The sequence below is a fragment of the Lithobates pipiens genome, unplaced genomic scaffold (assembly GCF_037356315.1).
Source record: "Lithobates pipiens isolate NorthernLeopardFrog02 unplaced genomic scaffold, aLitPip1_a1.2 Scaffold_16, whole genome shotgun sequence".
In the NCBI taxonomy this organism is placed as follows: domain Eukaryota; kingdom Metazoa; phylum Chordata; class Amphibia; order Anura; family Ranidae; genus Lithobates; species Lithobates pipiens.
The window spans coordinates 472,335,754-472,354,887 of record NW_027507748.1 but is presented as its reverse complement, the minus strand read 5'-3'; the positions used below and the strand labels follow the sequence as shown (position 1 = coordinate 472,354,887).

General features: G+C 41.2%; 1 protein-coding gene across 1 annotated transcript; it reads right to left on the bottom strand.

Annotated features, from left to right (window-relative positions):
- Positions 1 to 11,256: 11,256 nt before the first annotated feature.
- Positions 11,257 to 15,992, bottom strand: ZIC2 (Zic family zinc finger 2). The gene is made up of 3 exons (XM_077482942.1): positions 14,258 to 15,992; positions 12,642 to 12,805; positions 11,257 to 12,426 (listed from the first exon to the last, which is right to left on the bottom strand). The coding sequence occupies exons 1-3, from the start codon at positions 15,381 to 15,383 to the stop codon at positions 12,217 to 12,219; spliced, it is 1,500 nt and encodes a 499-aa protein (XP_077339068.1). The 5' UTR covers positions 15,384 to 15,992; the 3' UTR covers positions 11,257 to 12,216.
- Positions 15,993 to 19,134: the final 3,142 nt, after the last annotated feature.

The window sequence follows — 19,134 nt, the reverse complement described above, 5'->3', positions numbered from 1 at the left end:
AAGGATTTCTGTGATAATTCTTCAATAGTAAAAAGTTTTTCGGGTCTCATTGATGATCAGTGATGTACTGGCAAAAATGAACGCTGACCTGTGATACTTCCAGTTTCCAGCTGGATGTTGCTACAGCACCCACTACCTCTGAGCCTGATCCAGGAACACATGCGATGGGAATATTAACATTATGTTGGCCACAAAACAGACCCAAAGTTAAGGGCCCATTCGCATTGATTTTCTGTGTGGCAGCTGTCCGTTCCGGCTGCAGTGAGTGGGTGATAGGGAATAGTGTGGGGTGCATGTTTTTTTTTAAGAACTTTATTTGAAGTGTACAAAAGTGAGACTTCATGCCACTATGGAAGCATGGTGTGCTGCTGTACAGTAACATGCGATCCTGTCCAGTGTACTATGATAAAATACAGCATGCCTGCATTTTATTGCAGGTCCCTGCAGCACAGCTTTCAGCTGCATTTCAGTGTAAATAGGACACATAGAAAACAGTTGTTTAATGTGTGTAGTAGCAGTGACCTGTGTTTTCCAGTGTGGAAGAATGCAGGCCACCACACTAGTGTGCATTGGCCATAATGCTAACATTTGTTTGCATGCAAAATGGGTTCATTTGAATCTGAATGGGCCACAGCACAGGAAATCATTCCTGCTGTATTCAAAATGAATGGCACCACAACGCATCACCCGGTGCGTTACCATAGCTTCCAACTGTCCCTGATTTAGAGCAATGTCCCTCATTCCTCCTCGTGTGTCCCTCATTTTGGTCTGATCTATACAGTTGTATATAAAATTCACTTTTTATTTATCAAAAAGTGTTTTCCAGCCCTAAACCTTTCATCTGGTTTATAAATTGCTGCATTTGTAAATTCCAAAAAACAATATAAAGGAATAGCAGTGGTAAAAAAAAGCACTTGTGAGTTTACCCAATTCTCCTTTAAGGGGGCGTGTCAAGGGGTGTGTCCTTTGCCTGCATAATTTTGTTGGTAGGTGTCCCTCATTCCCATCTCAAAAAGTTGGGAGGTATTTGTTACTGCAATATGATGGTTTGAATGGGCTCTAAATGACAGTGCATTCCTGTGTGTATTGGAAGCCTTATGGTAGTCTGAGTGCAGTGAAGGTGTCCTCTTGTCTGGCACCCAAACTGCTGTCATACCTCATCATGTGACCTGAACCTCTAAATAAATGAGCTCACTTCTCCCAGGCGGTCACCATGTGCTGCTCTGCTAAACTGCTCAGGTGGGAAGGAGCCAAGATGGGATTTGGCTGGGAGACAACACTGGTGTACACACTGCAAGTAGACCTTCCCCATTCCCCATAGAACGCCAACAGAGCACAACCATAGCTCAACATGTAGACAGGGGTTATTCCGAGGGCTAAATCAGAGGAGCCCCACTTGAACTTGAATCTCCATTGTTTCAATAAGACATCAATGATTTGAATTAAGCAGAGCTCCCCTTTCTGCGGAGAGCATGAATAAAGGGGTTAGATTTCTATTTTGGTGCAGGCAGCTGGCGCTTGTTGGCTGTTGTGTTTGAGTAATGGGAATGAGAACTAGCCTATATGAAGCCCTAATAGACTTATATGAACAATGAACCTTAAAAAGGAATACATTCTGCCTTTGTCCCGCTTTGCTACAAACCTGTTAAAAAGAAAAGAGTATCCATCAGGTTTAACAAAACGCGTTTGTATTGTACATAGTAGTCTGCTTGAAATACACTTATCGGTACAATGAGCAGACATGAAGCAGACCTTGGAGAGATGGGCATTCTAGAACACAGCTCATGCCGAGGAAACAGACAATCTGCTGATAATTGTTGGCTCTGTCTGTGAGTGCTGACCACACTGAACACCTGATACACCCAACTACACAACAAAACACTTCTTCATTTATTGTGCCTGGGCTGATCTGCTCTGTGTATTCCTTGAGGCTGCTAAAAGATTCCTGCAAAACTTTCATTTCGTTTATAGAGTGTATAGATAAATTCGATCGTTTTCTGGCTTCTTACCAATATAATTATTCTTTTATCGATTTCATTGTAGAACATTCGATCTGTTTAAACGAAATTGTGTTATTGCCAGTCGTCATTTAGGTAATTGGCACACTAAATTTCGTTTGGATTTTCTATTCTCTACCATAGTGGATTAGGAATAACCCAACAATGCAGATTTCTAATGTGATTTCTGCAGCTGTATGCCGTTATGAATTCTTTCCTTGTTTGCTCACTATCCCCTTCTGTAAATAACAATGCTGAAACAACCATCATCCACTGTTTCAAAAGTGTTAACGAAATAAATGTCTAATCTTTAACATTTTAATAGCTGAAGGAAAATACCAAACGAAATCGACTACATGCTACAGTGTGCAGACCGGTTATGTTTTCATAAAGTCTACTGTGGTTACACATAAGTACATAAGTATGCGCTCAACTCGATATCTATTTTACAGACGAAGAGTAAGAAAACAAAAAACAAAGGAAATAAAAATACAAATAAAAAAAAAATATATATAAATTTGTAAGCTTTATAAAAAAGACATCTTTACAATACCCGAGTAAATAATTTAGGAACAACAAAGCTGTACCGTTTACACATTCTTATATGAAACTAATATACATTATTATTATTATTATGATTAATAGTAGTAGTAAGTGGTATCATCATTATTCCTCATCATTATCCCCCCATTATTCCTCTTATATATAAAATGAATCAATGTATCTAATATGTCTTCACAATTATAAATGGTAAAATAAAATATAGTAAATATGATTCTTGCATTTATTATTTTGGATTGTTGAAGTTTTAGATAAGATATATTACTGATATTGAATTACAAGCGTCTACACTGTTTGTATATGCGGGTTGATCATACCATCACAAGCACATTGATACATTGAAATAATCCGATTATATTATCTTTGTTTGGAAAGCTCCCGATTTTATTTTGTGCTCTAACAAGTGTCCAGGTGGGTATATCTGACATGGATGCACTATATATCCTGTCTAGCGCTTCGTATGTGTTTATTATATTCACATGATAACTTCTTGTTATGTCTGACATATATGAAAGGATCGGTAGTAGTAGATCTGCTTTCCGTTTTATTTTATTTATTTTTTGGTTCCTTCGTAGCTGGAATTGGGTTAAAAGGAGTCAGACTCAGAGCATGTGTGCTTGATTTTGTCTTTGTTTTTGCAGAGATACGATGCTTTTGTTTAAGTTGCCGGGGCTTCCTGTGTTTTCTGAGCACGGACACGTTTGATCTCTGCTAGAAGGAAACATACATTGTATGGGAATGTTTGGCCGCTCTAGGTGGACAGGCGCTTCACATCGCCACGCCAGCTGCACTCTCATCATTGAACATTGATGTGTCATCCAGAGGTGTGCAGTGCTGGAAACCTCCAAATTACACATGGCCAGGATTTCTCTTCAAGTTCTCTGCTGCACTCGGCATTACTTTATTTACTGGACTGCATACTGAAATCAGTTGCAAGCCAAATAAGTCTCTTCTATTGTACTGTATGTTAATCCCCACTGCAGGTCAAACAGTCTCTCCCACTGTACTGTATATTAATCTCCACTGCAAACAAAACCGGTTTCTCCCACTGTACTGTATATTATTATCCATTATTAGGTGGCCAAAATATGAATGCAACCTACTCACTGGGGGGGGGGGGGGGAATCAAGGATGGACAAGGACCTGGGGTCCAAGTAGATGGCTCAGTAATGGCATGCTGCTGCAAACAAAGCAAATAGAATATTGGCATGCATTAAAAAGGGGATTAAATCCAGAGATAAAGCAATAATTCTCCAGCTCTACAAGACTCTGGTCTGGCCCCACCTGAGGGTATGCTGTCCAGTTCTGGGCACCAGTCCTAAGAAAGGATGTACTGGAAATGGAGCAAGTACAAAGAAGGGCAACAAAACTAATAAAGTGTCTAGAGGACATTAGTTATGAAGAAATGTTACCAGCACTGAATTTATTCTCTGAGACACCTGAGAGGGAATATGTGTTCAATTTACAAATATTGTACTGGTGACCCCACAATAGAGCTAAACCTTTTCTGCAAAAGGGAGTTTAATAAGACACTGGCCACTCGTTAAAATTAGAATAAAAGAGGTTTAACTTTAAACTGCTGTGGAGGGTTCTTTACTGTAAGAACGGCAAGGGTGTGGAATTCCCTTCCACAGACTGTGGTCTCAGCTGGGACCATCAATAGTTTCACAAAACTATTAGATAAGTACCTGAACAACCACACCATACAGGGATATACAATATAATACTGACATATATTCACACACATAGGTTGGACTTAATGGACTTGTGTCTTTTTTCAACTTCACCTACTATGTAAACCAAACCAGTGCATACCACTGTACTGTATATTCATCTCCATTTCAAGTCAAACCAGTCTCTTCCACTGTACTGTATATTAATCTCCACTGCAAACCAACCCACTTTCTCCCACTGTATATAAATAAACACTGCAAGCCAACCCAGTCTCTCCTACTGTACTGTATATTAATCTCCACTGCAAACCAACCCACTTTCTGCCACTGTATATAAATAAACACTGCAAGCCAACCCAGTCTCTCCTACTGTACTGTATATTAATCTCCACTGCAAACCAACCCACTTTCTCCCACTGTATATAAATAAACACTGCAAGCCAAACTAGTCTCTCCTACTGTACTGTATATTAATCTCCACTGCAAGTCAAACCAGTCTGTACTGTATATTAATCTTTACTGCAAACTAAACCAGTCTCTACCACTGTACAGTATATTCATTTCCGCTGCAAGTCAGGACAGTCTCTACCACTGTACTGTATTAACCTTCACTGCAAACCAAATCAGTGTCTACCACTGTGCTATATTAAACTGTCCTGCAAGTCATACCAGCCTCTAGCACTGTACTGTATATTATTATTTACTGCAAACCAAATCAGTCTCTCCCACTGTACTGTATATTGATCTCCACTGCAAGTCAAACCAATCTTTACCACTGTACTGTATATTGATCTCCATTGCAAGTCAAACCGGTTTATATTAAACTGTACTGCGTCTAAGTTACATCAGCCTTTTCCACTGTACCGCATCTTCATTTACACTGTTAGTCACACCATCAATCTCTTTTATAGTGCTGCATATTAATCTCTGCCAACCACAGTCATTTTGCAGATTTGCACTACAGTCCATTTAACATTGTTTCCTATGGAACACTTTTTGAAATGCAAATCTGCAAAATGCAAAAAGCACTAAAACTGCATAGATGTGAATCCAGACTTACATATTGGCATGTACTGCAAGTCAAAGCAGTCTCTACTACAATATCTCCAACCATATCATGGTTTTCCTGCATATTCATCTCTACTGCAAGTATTATCAGTCTCTATCAGTACTGCATATGTATCTCTACTGAAAGTATTATCAGTCCCTATCAGTACTGCATATGTGTTGTATTGTCTGTACGGTATTATCAGTCTACTGCATATTTATATCTACTGAAAGTAATATCAGTCCCCTATCACTTGTATATTAATTCATTCTGTATCACCAGTTGCTACACCACCCCACCTAAACTCTTCTCTGCATGCCAGTCTCTCTACTGCAGCGCACATCTCTCGCAGTGCATGACGGTCTCTCTGCTGTGGTGAAAACGGTCTATTATATCTGACTGCATGCAAGTCTCTCTAATGCAGTGCATGAGGTCTCTTCTACCGCAATGCAGGGTTCTCTTTCATGCTTTCTTCTGTCACACTGCATGTCGGTCTCTCTACTTTTTTTGTTTGCACTGCATTATGACCTTTTCACCCCACTGCGCATATTAGCATATTGTGTTTCACCCTGTTGTCTTTCCACTGGCCTGGACATCATTACCTTCTATTGCACTGCACATTGGACCCTTTTATTCTACTGCAAATAAATCCTATATAGTGACCATATAGTCTCTTCTATTGCATACATATAAGCCATTCATTCCTTAAACATTTGGCTTTACTACTTACAGATTTTTCCACCTCTGCACAGAAGCCCCATGTACTACAGGGCAGAGGCGTTGCCAGGGTCCTCAAAGATCTGGGGCACCTCTGAGGCTGTAGACATCAGCGCCAGACCAGAAAAATAGGTACCCATAAGAACACCCCAAATCACCCTAATGTCACTGCTTCAACCGCACCTAATGAGTGGGCATGCTTTTCACTGCTATTGTAAAGAAAATAACCTCACACCGTCAGACCTGTCGTTTCGGAAATATACTGGCAATTGCCAAAATAGAACCATGTTCCAAAAGTGTATTGTGCAAAGAAATCCGCATTGCAATGTACAGGTCATTATAGGTATCTAGTCATCATTGTTCAGTGCCAAAGTAATTGGTGGAGATGTGAAAATGGATATACAAGATAACTTAAGATCGATCCAGAGGCTAATTTTTGGGGATGACACCCAACAATTACTGTATAGGAGATCTGGGGCACCGAGTAAAAGTGTGTGTGTGTGTGGGGGGGGGGGGGGGGGCACGTGTCCTGGGTGTCAGGGTCTAGCAACGCCTCTGCAGCAGGGTGTGCCATTCGTTTCATGACTTGCGCAGAATGAACAAGGTGTTTCTTACAAATCTGTCCACAATCTGAGCTTCAAATAAATCTCACAAAATATCCGCATTACCCCCACCCTATACTCAGCACTGTATTACATCGCAGTGTTGGCCGGTATCTTCTGTTGCTCTGATCTTCTATCAGTCTGTTCTGCTGCACAGTCTGCACTAGCTCCAACCAACCATTTCCAGACGTGCTTAATTGTTTCTCATTTAGGGGAATTGGAAATTGTTTAATTGTGCTGTAACCATTAGCAACCCATATTAATGGAGCCATGTCATTCCTAAAACCTAGAAGAGATCTACAGTTTTAATTGATAGGGAGATAAGACGGCAATCAAAGGGATCGAAATGTAATGTGATAAAGTGGCAACTACTATAATATATGTATGTGTGTATGTATATATATATATATATATATATACACAGTTATATAATTGTAAATATATATATATGTGTGTGTGTGTGTATGTATGTATGTATATATATATATATATATATATATATATATATACACAATCATTTATTCATATAAATGCAACTTTGTGTTTTATATATATATATATATATATATATATATATATATATATATATATATATATATATATATATATATATATATATATATATATATATATATATATATATATATATATATTTTTTTTTTATCTATATAAACACAAAGTTACATTTATATACTGATAATAACAAAATCTATCAGTTCATTCCAGTAATATGGTCACACTTTGCAGTGTCTGTACTCCTTAAATAAACAGATAACATAACATGAAATACAACTTTAGTATGGGGGGGGGGGGGATGCGGATATTTTGTGAGTTTTTTTTGAAGCTCAGATTTTGTGGACAGATTTGTAAGAAACACCTTGTTTATTCTGCTATTGCTTCTACAAAGATTATAACTATAAAGCTGCGCTTATTTGCACCAAACATAGACGCCCCAAACAAACATCATAGCACCAAGCCCAGTGTATACTGGTATATTCATAGATGCTCAATCCCAGTGTACCCTGGTATATTCGTAGATGCCCAATCCCAGTGTACCCTGGTATATTCGTAGATGCCTAATCCCAGTGTACCCTGGCATATTCACAGATGCCTAATCCCAGTGTACCCTGGTATATTCATAATTGCATAATCCCAGTGTACCCTGATATATTCATAGATGCCTAATCCCAGTGTACCCTGATATAGTCATAGATGCCTAATCCCAGTATACCCTGGTATATTCATAGATGCCTAATCCCAGTATACCCTGGTATATTCATAGATGCCTAATCCCAGTGTTGTAAATATAAGCAGGGAGCATAGATTGTGTTGGCCGGGCTCCAGTCTCATAGTTGGCCGGCAGATGACTGGTAAAAGTTTCTTGTGACAGTGTGAAGCAGCGTTCATTAGTATTCATGACATAGAATAGCGTTGTGGTGTTTCTCTTGCTCGGCGGATCAATATCGGATCAGCATGCTCTAGCAATGAGCTGTGGAGTGTGGACACTGCATGGGGCTGACCTTTTCCTACTCTCTCCCTACAGGTCACCCACTCTGCACCAGCCTTCAGCAGAACACAACAACTTCCGCCAATGGAGCTTGACACTAAGCCAAGTAGGAAAATTAATTTAAGAAGATTTATTGTGAAGTAGGTAACTCAGAGATGACCCATCCAAACTTCCTAAGAGCCCTGGGCTCACTGATATATGCTCCCCTCAGAGACAGATCGGTTGTGTTTTCTGGAATCAAATCTGGGTCTGAATGCCATAATTAGCCTTCAGTCGGTTTATTCATCTTGATAGTACTGTAGAGTTAGCAGAAAAGAAAAAAAATCCTGAAATGTGCAAACCTGCACGTGTGGTGTAGAATATCATGTAACATAATTACTTTACCATAGAACGAAATCTGGGGGGAGAGAAACATAGCTCAGTGCCTCTATGGGAGGTTGGCATAGAACACACTGCATATGCTTTGCAATGAATGGGTTAATACTCTATTTATTTTATTGCCTCTAAACATCCCCTTAATGCAGAACACATTACACTGGCGTTCAATCAGGATCCACTAAGTTCCACCGATTAATAATGCGTGCTGGCCACACTTGTGTCAGATGTGTTTGCACACGAATGAAATAATTCTATTCGGATCTCAGAATAGAGGTGTGTACATGAGAGAGAGAGAGTAAGTTGTAAAGTGTCCTAGTCAAATATTGGTAATGTAAAGCCATAATTGTATTTTTGCTTAAGTTATTATGATTTATTTACAGCTTTTTGTATATGTAGGCATGTATATATAATTTAGAGCCATATATAAAACATAACGCTTCAGATCTTGTTGTTCTTGTAAAATATACATGGCAGTAGTCTCTAAACCTGGCTCTGCAGGAGCTGCAGGTTACTGACCACTCTCAGCAGGCCACTGCAATGTGGAGGGCTTTCCATTATTAATAGAAGGGAAAGGGGATAGCTGTTGATACTTCTGATCTTCCAGTAATATTGGAATAACATGAGTGCGGATGGTGAGGTATGCAGAACCATAGTACACTAATGCTCTGCCCTGTGCTTGCTGGACTCTCACACTCCTTAGAGCAGAATATCACTTTGTTACAATATGACATTCATTTACCGAACGAAATGGATAGCTGATACTTTCTGGGTGCACTGGTTACACTGCCATAAGGAAAAGAGGAGCCTGCTTGTCAGTCTGTAAATAGGCGACTATTGTCTTTATATATACGTGTTTTCTAAGGAAAAACAGCTGCGTCTTTGTCAGGGCATTTTATAACATTGTGGAGAGGATTCGGCGCTTTTCTTAAATTGCGATTTATTTGGCATATAAGCTATATGGACATGCCTCACCTTGGTTGCCCATGGATAGAATAATACATTGTCTAGAATTCTAAAGGTCGCAAATGAAGAAGGAGGAAGCAGGCAGAATAGATTTTGTTTTACAGGGACTGTAGATGATTGAAGCAGTGATGTCTGTGTACAGATTAGGGCTCCACCTGCTTGATGAAATTTGGGGGACTTGGTATAGAAATCTATCTAGACAGAAAATATAGTAACTTTCTATCTCATCGGAAAAATGTTTAAAAAAAAAAAAATGTTATTGCTTTGCCTAGATTATCTATCACATTTCATGGGCATGCCCCTGTAGCATGTGTCACTGAAACATTTTCAATCATTCCATGTCATAGCAGCGTTAGGATTTAGAGGAGGCATAAATGTCAAGTTCAAGGTCATGGTCAGTCTGCTCCTGCTGAAAGTCAAGTTGTAATTCACCAAACCATGTATATATAGTCTATACACAGAGAACCGTGTCCTGATTCATGCTGGGTGGTACTTTCCTTTTTTTCTTTTCATGTTTGTACATACAGCAGTGGGTTTGGTGATCGATTTAGTTGTATTAAGGCTGGATTCACACCTATGCATTTTAGTGCATTTTGCAGATTTGCACTGCAGTCCATCCAACATGGTTTCCTATGGAACACGTTCTGTAGTGCAAATCTGCAAAAAGCACTTAAAATGCATAGGTGTGAATCCAGCCTAAGAACATAACTCTACAGCTTTTGTACTTCAGAAAAAAAATGTACAAAAATCTGTATACAAAGGGAAGTGTATGTTTAAAATATAAAAGCATGCAATTAGTCCATGCTATTGCAATGATTGGCTTACGTTTTGATCACCTAAATAATAGAATATGTGAGGAAACCTTATGTACAAACGCTTTCTCCAATTTGTATTTTTTGCATCATTCTAGAAGGATGATCTGCAGATTGATCATATAGGTTCAGCTCCCTGCATCCTTATACAAATATTGCACCCCCCCCCCCACCCTTTTGATCGGCCTTCCCATGGGAACTTATATATAATATGGCATCAGATTGGCGAGCATCATACATAAGGCAGATTGGTGTAGAGGACCAGGCAGGATCCAGTGTGGTAGATGGGATGTCTGCCTCTACACAAGTCCGATCCAGCCATACTGCACAGAACAGGAGCTCGCTTCTCTCCCTCTGCTAAGCCATAGCAAGACTTGTAATGTTTTATCCGCTACAACCCCAGAAGCCTATGAGGATTTTTAACACGTTTTGTTCGCTAAATAGCTATGACGATGTACTGCTATATCATTTCAATTTCTAATTGTCGCCTAATTAATAGGAATTGCGTTCACCTTCAGCACGGAATGCGAGAGCATTCAACTATTTCCTTAAATAGCATATTTAACAGCCTTGTATAATAAAATATATAGGCCGTGCAGTGAAATTTACTATGGGGGTTATTTACTAAAAGAAAATCCACTTTGCACTGGAAGTGCAGTCGCTGTAGATCCGAGGGAGGTATGCAAGGAAAAAAAAAAAAAAAAAAAAAAAAAAAAACAGCATTTTAGTTTTCACATGATTGGATGATAAAATCAGCAGAGCTTCCCCTAATTTCAGATTTACCCCTTAGCTTTAGAGTGACTGCACTTTCAAGTGTACTTGGAGTGCTAAGTGGATTTGCCTTTTGTAAACAACCCCCTATTTTTTCCTGCTAATGTATTTTATAACCCTTGTCTCTCTCCAATCTCTGGAGTCCTTTAAATTGTTAGAATATAAGAGATGAGGACAATGCTTGTAAACCCACATTTTTACACCTTGGACACAGACGGAATCATACATGCAGTTTCAACACAATTTATTATAGGTCTGTATGCATTTACTCTCAAAACAAGTCACAGAAAAGGATGAAACCACTTTAAATTAGAAAGAAAAAAAAAAAATCTGAGAACAATTTATGCTCACAATTGTACATATTTATAATTAAGAAACATTCTTTATAAATAGTGTTTCCTCTGTAGCAAGTTAATGCCATAATTTAATTACAAATGGATAAATATGGTAAGGACTATTTACAGGAGGAAGGACTGCACAACGTTGAATCCCCCCTTCCCCACGGGTCTCTCAAACAGTCACCACCAACAAACTGAACTGGAGAAAGCACAGAAAACGTCACGTGAAACAGAAAATGACATTCACAAGCCTGTGTATAAAGGGGACTGCCTTCTGGAACTCCAAAAAACACAGGAGAAACTTTGGCACGGAGTTTTATTATTTCCCAGTCCAGTTGCATGAACATTTTACAATCATGTTTCTTCTAGAAAAAAAAAAAAGACACAATACCAATAGCACGACACACAAAGGAATATACAAAAATAAAAACTAGGGGGAAAACCCCTCCTTCGCTGTATTTGTAGACTGATGAATTAAAAGTCCTGTACTTGTTATGTGAAGCTGTATATACAACCGGATAAAACCGCTATACAACAAGTAGATTAAAATGTCCTCTTCATCTCAACCCAGAGAAGTGAACTATGTACAGTGTAAGATCGGTAGAAATGGAGGGGGGTGGGCAGAGTAAAATCATTTGCTCTTCTTTGGGGTAGAAGGATGGGAGAATAAATAGATTCTTATCGGGTACACACATACACACTCTCGCTCTCATTTTTTGATAGGATTGTGCAGTTTAATCCTTCCCAAGAATGTCCACTTGGTCGTATTAGAACAGTAGCTGGTGAATGTGGAGTGCTGCATTGTCTCTGGTGGCCTCCAAAATGTCCCACTAGAGCCAGCGGTGGCCCCTACACATACCATTCATTGAAATTCGACGACAGGGGCCCCGCGGCGCCGCTGGCTACACTGTGCACTGCAGACACTGCGGCCCCCGCAGGGGAGAGGTTGGTACTTTGTGTCTCTGTGTTGGGTGACACCAGGCCTGGGGGAGTAGAAGACTCATAGCCGGAGCTGGCAGCTGGAGACGACTCTGAACCTTGAGGGGAAGACTCATGCACCTAGAAAAGAAGAGAATGGAAGCCTGTTAGTGTGGGTTCAGAAAAATGCCATATAAATAAAAAAAAAAAACCATAACAAGGAAATCGTGTCTTTATCGATGAATCAGAATAGGAGACAATGCTAGCCATTAATGGATGTAGCATTTGAAATAAAGACTGTTAGGATTAGCAGAATTAGCCAGGCCAGCGTGCTGGTGGATGAGGCAGGCCCTTACCTTCATGTGTTTCCGCAGAGAGCTGGGGTGAGTGTACGATTTGTCGCACATCTTGCACAGGTAGGGCTTATCCGAAGTGTGAACGTGCATGTGCTTCTTTCTGTCACTGCTGTTCGCGAATCTTCTGTCACAGCCTTCAAATTCACATTGGAAAGGCTTCTCCCCTGGAAATAGACAATTCAGCCATTATACACAAGTCCACACCACTGCCATAACCGAGGGCTACATTACAATACAGCTTGTTGAAACCAAAGCACACAGATGTAAATACCGCAGGCTCATTTCCTCAGTTTAGTAAACCATGCAAGTTGAATTCAAGGTCGAATTCCCTTCCCCATCAGTTTGGAAATAGATGCTAATTGTTGATTCATTTGCAAACAGTTTAGGAGGAGATTGTTCTACTGATGCTCCCAGGTGGGGTAAACAAGCGCCTTGTAAAGGGCTAAACATATTTAAAATGCCTTCATTTGATTTTCACAGCCAGTCCCTTCCCCCTCTCACTACATATCCAAATGTTATGTTGTTTGGAGCAATTTAGAGGTGTGATAACTCAAATATCCTCCATTTGGAGGGAATCCACTTAGCATTAAATTCCATTAGCACCTAAATTGTTTTAAGCGACATCTGTTCAGAAACTACGAGTTTAAAATGTAGACTTTCCATGCTAAGAAATGCCCTTTATTTTAAACCTTGTTAAATCTTGTCTCACACCTACAATCAATCCCGACACATCGGCCTCACATGTCTTTTTATTTTCCTAATAGTAAAATGTTTACAGACAATCTATGCCCGAAAAAAGGTGTGATATCGGCTTTAGAAATTCATACAAAAATAAACTCAATAGAGAATTCCTGAAAATAGCATCGATATTTAGAACAATTCTATAATCTAGAGAGAATATATATATATATATATATATATATATATATATATATATATATATATATATATATATATATATATATATATATATATATATATATATTCTCTCTAGATTATAGAATTGTTCTAAATATCGATGCTATTTTCAGGAATTCGCTATTGAGTTTTATATACCAGAAATTATATATATATATATATATATATATATATATATATATATATATATATATATATATATATATATATACATATACACACAGCATAATATATACACACCCCAACAATAATATTGGTAGAAGAAAACCCCTGTAATATGCACAACAACTAATTAAAAAAAAAAAAAAACTGGATATGAGAAGCCTATTTTCACTAGTGTGGATATAAGATCTTGTCATGCACATGGTAAACCTATAATAAAGAAATAGTTAGCATTGGGTGGTTCCTACATAAGGGAAATATTAAAACGAAACTGCAGGAATTACTATTATTATAAAAACAAAAGGCTGGCAATCCCAGAGTAAGCATATGAATGATCACCAGGAAAGCCATCATGGCAGGTAGGATTAAGCTGGGAATTTTGGAATATCTAAGATAAGATCATCCTATGCAGCGATGTTCGTTTAGGGTGTCAGATCGGCCACATACACAGTAGAACTGTATTAATATTTTATTTTTAGGTAAAGTGACTTGTAAGGTTTTTTTTTTTTTTTTTTTTTTTTTTTTAGGGCACCTACCTGTATGAGTCCTTTTGTGGATTTTAAGGTTTTCTGATCGGGCGAAGACCTTGCCACATCCAGGGAAGGGGCATGGGAAAGGCTTCTCCCCAGTGTGAACTCTGATGTGGTTGACCAGTTTGTATTTGGCTTTGAATGGTTTTCCCTCCCTGGGACATTCCTCCCAGAAGCAGATGTGGTTGCTCTGCTCGGGGCCCCCAACATGTTCCACAGACACATGGGTGACCAGCTCATGCATGGTGCTAAAAGTCTTATTGCAGCCTTTCTTGGGGTTGCTGAGTTGTTCGGGTTCGACCCACTTGCAGATGAGCTCCTGCTTGATGCATTGCTGTCTCATGTACCTGAAGAAAGCCCCCGGGTGGTGGTGGTGATGATGGTGGTGTGCAGCCATGTTCATGCCCATGTTCATTGGGCCATACTGGTTGTGCAGTTGTGCAGCAGTGTAGGGGTCCCCTCTGGGGCTGGACACCTGGCGGTACTGGTCCGTCCTGCCGAACACCTCTCCGGGCAAACCCAGTCTCATTTGCCCACCGAGAGCGTTTTGGGAAGCTGCAGCATGCTGCTCATGGATCCCAGGGAATAGCAGGTGGCTCTGTGGGTGCTCCCCATGTGATAGTTGGTGATGGTGGGGGTGATGGTGTAGGCTGCCTGCTGGGGGCCCAAATAAGCCATGCTGGCCCCCTCCTGCAGCGGCAGCCCCCTCTGCAAAGCCTCGCCCGCGGAATATGAAGTCTCGGGGGCTGTTGAATGCGGCGCCCGTGTAGGCGGCATGGGGAGCCAGGGCAGACGTGGGGTACCCCGCCTGGGAGGTGAAGGCTGAGCTCTGCCCCGGCGGGGACAAGTCATGAGGTCCACTGCTCCCTGCCACCCCAGCCGAGCCGGCTCCACCTCCACTGCCTCCACCGTTGCCCCCTCCAGAGCCCCCCGCAGGGTTCAGCTTGAAAGCCCCCATGTGCGCCGGTTCCACGAAGCTGTTCTGTGCCAGGCTCAGCTCCCTCTCCTGCATCTCTGCGGCGGCCGCCGCTGCTGCAGCTACCGCGGCGTGATGGTGGTGATGATGGTGGTGATGCCGGGCAAAGGTGCCCACACCCAGGGCCGGGAACTGAGGGCCAGCGTCCAGCAACATCTCCCACAGTCTGTAGGGGGGAGGGTGTCAGTCACCTGTCTTGGATCAGGACGATGGAGACTTTACAAAGGAGATCAGATACAGCCGAACAATCAAATGTATATTATCCAAGGAGAGCTTCACCACCACATTACAGGAGCCTGTCCATGGCCAATGTCCTGAGCTCAATGCAATGGGATCATTATCATTCCAAATGGCCCTCCTCAGTCGGGGAAGTCGGCTCAGATTCCCCCCAGATGAACGATCGGGCGGCAGATGCTCCTCTCTCTCCTCTTCTTCTTTCTTTAAGTTGCTGCTCTGGGTGGTGGGAGGAGGGCTGTCAGAGGAGGAGGGGTCCTAGCAGGAGGGGGAGGGGGAACAACACAAACAAGCAGAAAAGAAAAGTGATAGCACACAACGTGGAGGGAGCAGCTCACAAGCCAGCAAAGCAGTGCACGGGAATCGGCCGATCCTCAGCTCCTCATTGTCCGAACAACACTTTTCCTCCTTCCCGTCGCTTTTGTTTGCTTTTCTATTCAGTAGATGTAGTTAGTGTGGGGCTTTTGTTGTGCTGGCGGCTTTATGTTTTGTGTAGTGTGTTTTTTTTTTTTTATAGTTGTTTTTCCCCCCCTGATGACACCCCCTCCTCTGCTGTCTGCTCTACTCTCTTACTGGACTGCCGACCGCACTCACCACCGCCCCTCTTTAACAGCTGCCCGGCCGGGCTCTGCCCGCTCTCCTATTGGCTGCACACACTGGAGACATGTTTGGAGCTCTTCCCAACTCTCCTGCCAATCACAAGCCCCTCCCACCCCTCTGGCTGCAGCTCTGGGCACATGAAGCCCTCCATCGATTTCCCAGCTTTTATCTCCCTGTCATAGGAAAAAAAAAAAAGGGATCCACGCAAAAAACAAATCCACAGTTCATTCATTTCCTGGTGACACCCTAGACGTTTAGAAGGCAATACAAATCATGAATTGTATAGAGATTGGGGGCCAATTGGAACAGCATATCGCGAAATCTTTACAAAATTGTATTATGTGGTCAACGAAAGAGGATTATGAGATCGTTTAACAGCACATATCGTCCTGTAAATGGGATGTGAATAAACTGTGTGTCAAACGTATTCAACTCAGAAAATTGGGGATTTGATTTGCTACATAGTGCTGAATATCCTTCCCATGTAATATTTCCTACAGTCAGCATTGGCATATTTGTAGATTCAGTGTATGAGGTCCATCGACCAGCCTCTAATTTCTGATGTGTAAATATAGATATATTTCTCTTTTATAAAGTCCATTCATAGCACACACCTGTTTATATGCAGCCCAACAGATACTAGAATACCTGTTTATATGGAGGAAATGTGGAATCACTCATCTGATACACCAGGTAGAAAATAAAGCACAATAAATACACAAGGTATTATGGTGATCAGATTATCATTATCAGGGTTCTTTATTGCTATGGAGGCTCTTTATTGCTATTCTAAAAGCCTGCGTTAATAAACAATTCCCATGCAAGTCTGTATCATTTGTAACCAGAGAATGTTACTGGGACTATAGCAGTACCCTTCTCCATCCATCCATCCCTCCCTCCCTCCATCCATCCATCCATCCACCCAGATGGCATAGTCTTGTGTGATGTAATGTTAGCTGCCCGTGGCTATACGTGTACACGACTCTTGTGATATTTATAGTGCCGATGAATGCTATGAGGGGAATACTATTGCACATTAATGAAAACAAAGCCGCACCCATAGCAGCACAATGCAATAAGAGCTCTGATGTGTCTCCAACCCCGGCAAAGCTCAGCGAGTTCCAGAAATGGGGACTTCCACAGTGCCCAACCTGGAGCCCACTGTGGGCCGAGTCACGCCTTGGGTCTGACTGCTCTGAGGTCACATCTATGGGAGACAAGAGCAGACACCCACCAAACCATGGCTGGCTGGATCCTTCCCCACCAAGAGGAGATTGAGATAACCAGCAAGCAGATAGACACAAAGATAAGTGTCCTTGATAATACAAAGACATTGATCTGTAAATAAAGGCATGATCAGACCCTCTCACTAATTACTGTTTGTTTAGAGAGCTGAAGGCGCATAAACAATTACAAGTGTGACCACAAGTGCGAGTTTAACCAAGAACCACCGAGCATAAATAAATCACTGCTAGATGATTATAATGGAAAGCGGTAGTAACTGGTCTCCTGGCACTGCCTGATTTTATACTGCAGAGGAGTAGTAACTGGTCTCCTGGCCCTATGATTTTATACTGGAGAGGGGTAATAACTGGTCTCCTGGCCCTATGATTTTATACTGGAGAGGGGTAGTAACTGGTCTCCTGGCCTTATGATTTTATACTGGAGAGGAGTAGTAACTGGTCTCCTGGCCCTATGATTTTATACTGGATAGGGGTAATAACTGGTCCCCTGGCCCTATGATTTTTTTTTTACTGGAGAGGAGTAGTAAATGGTCTTCTGGCACTGCCAGATTTTATACTGCAGAAGAGTAATAACTGGTCTCCTGGCACTGCCTTATTTTATACTGCAAAGGAGTAGTAACAGGTCTCCTGGCACTGCCTGATTTTATACTGCAAAAGAGTAGTAACTGGTCTCCTGGCACTGCCTAATTCTATACTGCAGATGAGTAGTAACTGGTCTCCTGGCACTGCCTAAGTTTATACTGCAGAGGAGTAGTAACTGTTTTCCTGGCCATACCTGATATTATACTGGAGAGGGGTAGTAACTGGTCTCCTAGCACTACCTAATTTTATACTGCAAAGGGTTAGTAACTGTTCTCCTGGCCCTACCTGATATTATACTGGAGAGGGGCAGTAACTCCTAGCACTGCCTGATTTTATACTGGAGTTGGGTAGTAACTGGTCTCTTGGCACTGCCTGATTCTATACTGCAGAGGAGTAGTAACTTGTCTCCTGGCCCTGATATTATACTGGAGAGGGATAGTAACTGGCCTCCTGGCCCTAGCTGATTTGATACTGGAGAGGGGTAGTAATTGGTCTCCTGGCACTGCCTAATTTTATACTGCAGAGGAGTAGTACCTGGTCTCCTGGCACTGTCTGATTTTATACTGGGGAGGGGTAGTAACTGGTCTCTTGGCACTGCCTGATTTTATACTGCAGAGGAGTAATTGGTCTCCTGCCACTGCTTGATTTTATAATGCAGAGGAGTAGTAACCGGTGTCATAGTACTGACTGATTTTACTAAAGAGGAGTAGTAACTGATCTAGTGCCACTGACTGGGTTTGTACTAGAGAGAGCTAGTAAATGGTCTGCTGGCACTGCTTTTTATTTATTTAATTGGAGAGGAGTAATAACTGGTCTCCTGGCAATTCCTGATTTTATACTACAGATAAGGAAATAACTTGTCTCCTGGCAATTCCTGATTTTATACTGCAGATTAAATATGGTCTCCTGGCACTGCCTGATTGTATACTGCAGTGGAATATTAACGTGTGTCCCACTGACTGATTTTATACTAAAGAGGAGTAGTAACTGATCTAGTGCTACTGACTGGTTTCATACTGAGAGACAGTACATGATCTACTGGCACTGCCTGGTTATACTGTATATGGATAGTAACTGGTCTGCTGGCACTTCTTTTTCTTTTCTTTTTTTTTTTATTGGAGAGGAGTAGTAACTGGTCTCCTGGCAAATCCTGATTTTATACCGCAGATGAAGAAATAACTTCAAATAATTGGTCTCATTGCATTGCTTAATTTTATGCTGCATATGAGCAGTAACTGGTCTCCTGG

Excerpts from the sequence above, each read along its gene's own strand:
- ZIC2 (XM_077482942.1), bottom strand. The coding sequence starts at position 15,383 with ATGTTGCTGGACGCTGGCCCTCAGTTCCCGGCCCTGGGTGTGGGCACC. Across the intron at positions 12,806-14,257 it reads CCACAAAAGGACTCATACAG|GGGAGAAGCCTTTCCAATGT; the intron begins GTAGGTGCCCTA and ends GTCTATTTCCAG. Across the intron at positions 12,427-12,641 it reads CTCTGCGGAAACACATGAAG|GTGCATGAGTCTTCCCCTCA; the intron begins GTAAGGGCCTGC and ends CTTCTTTTCTAG.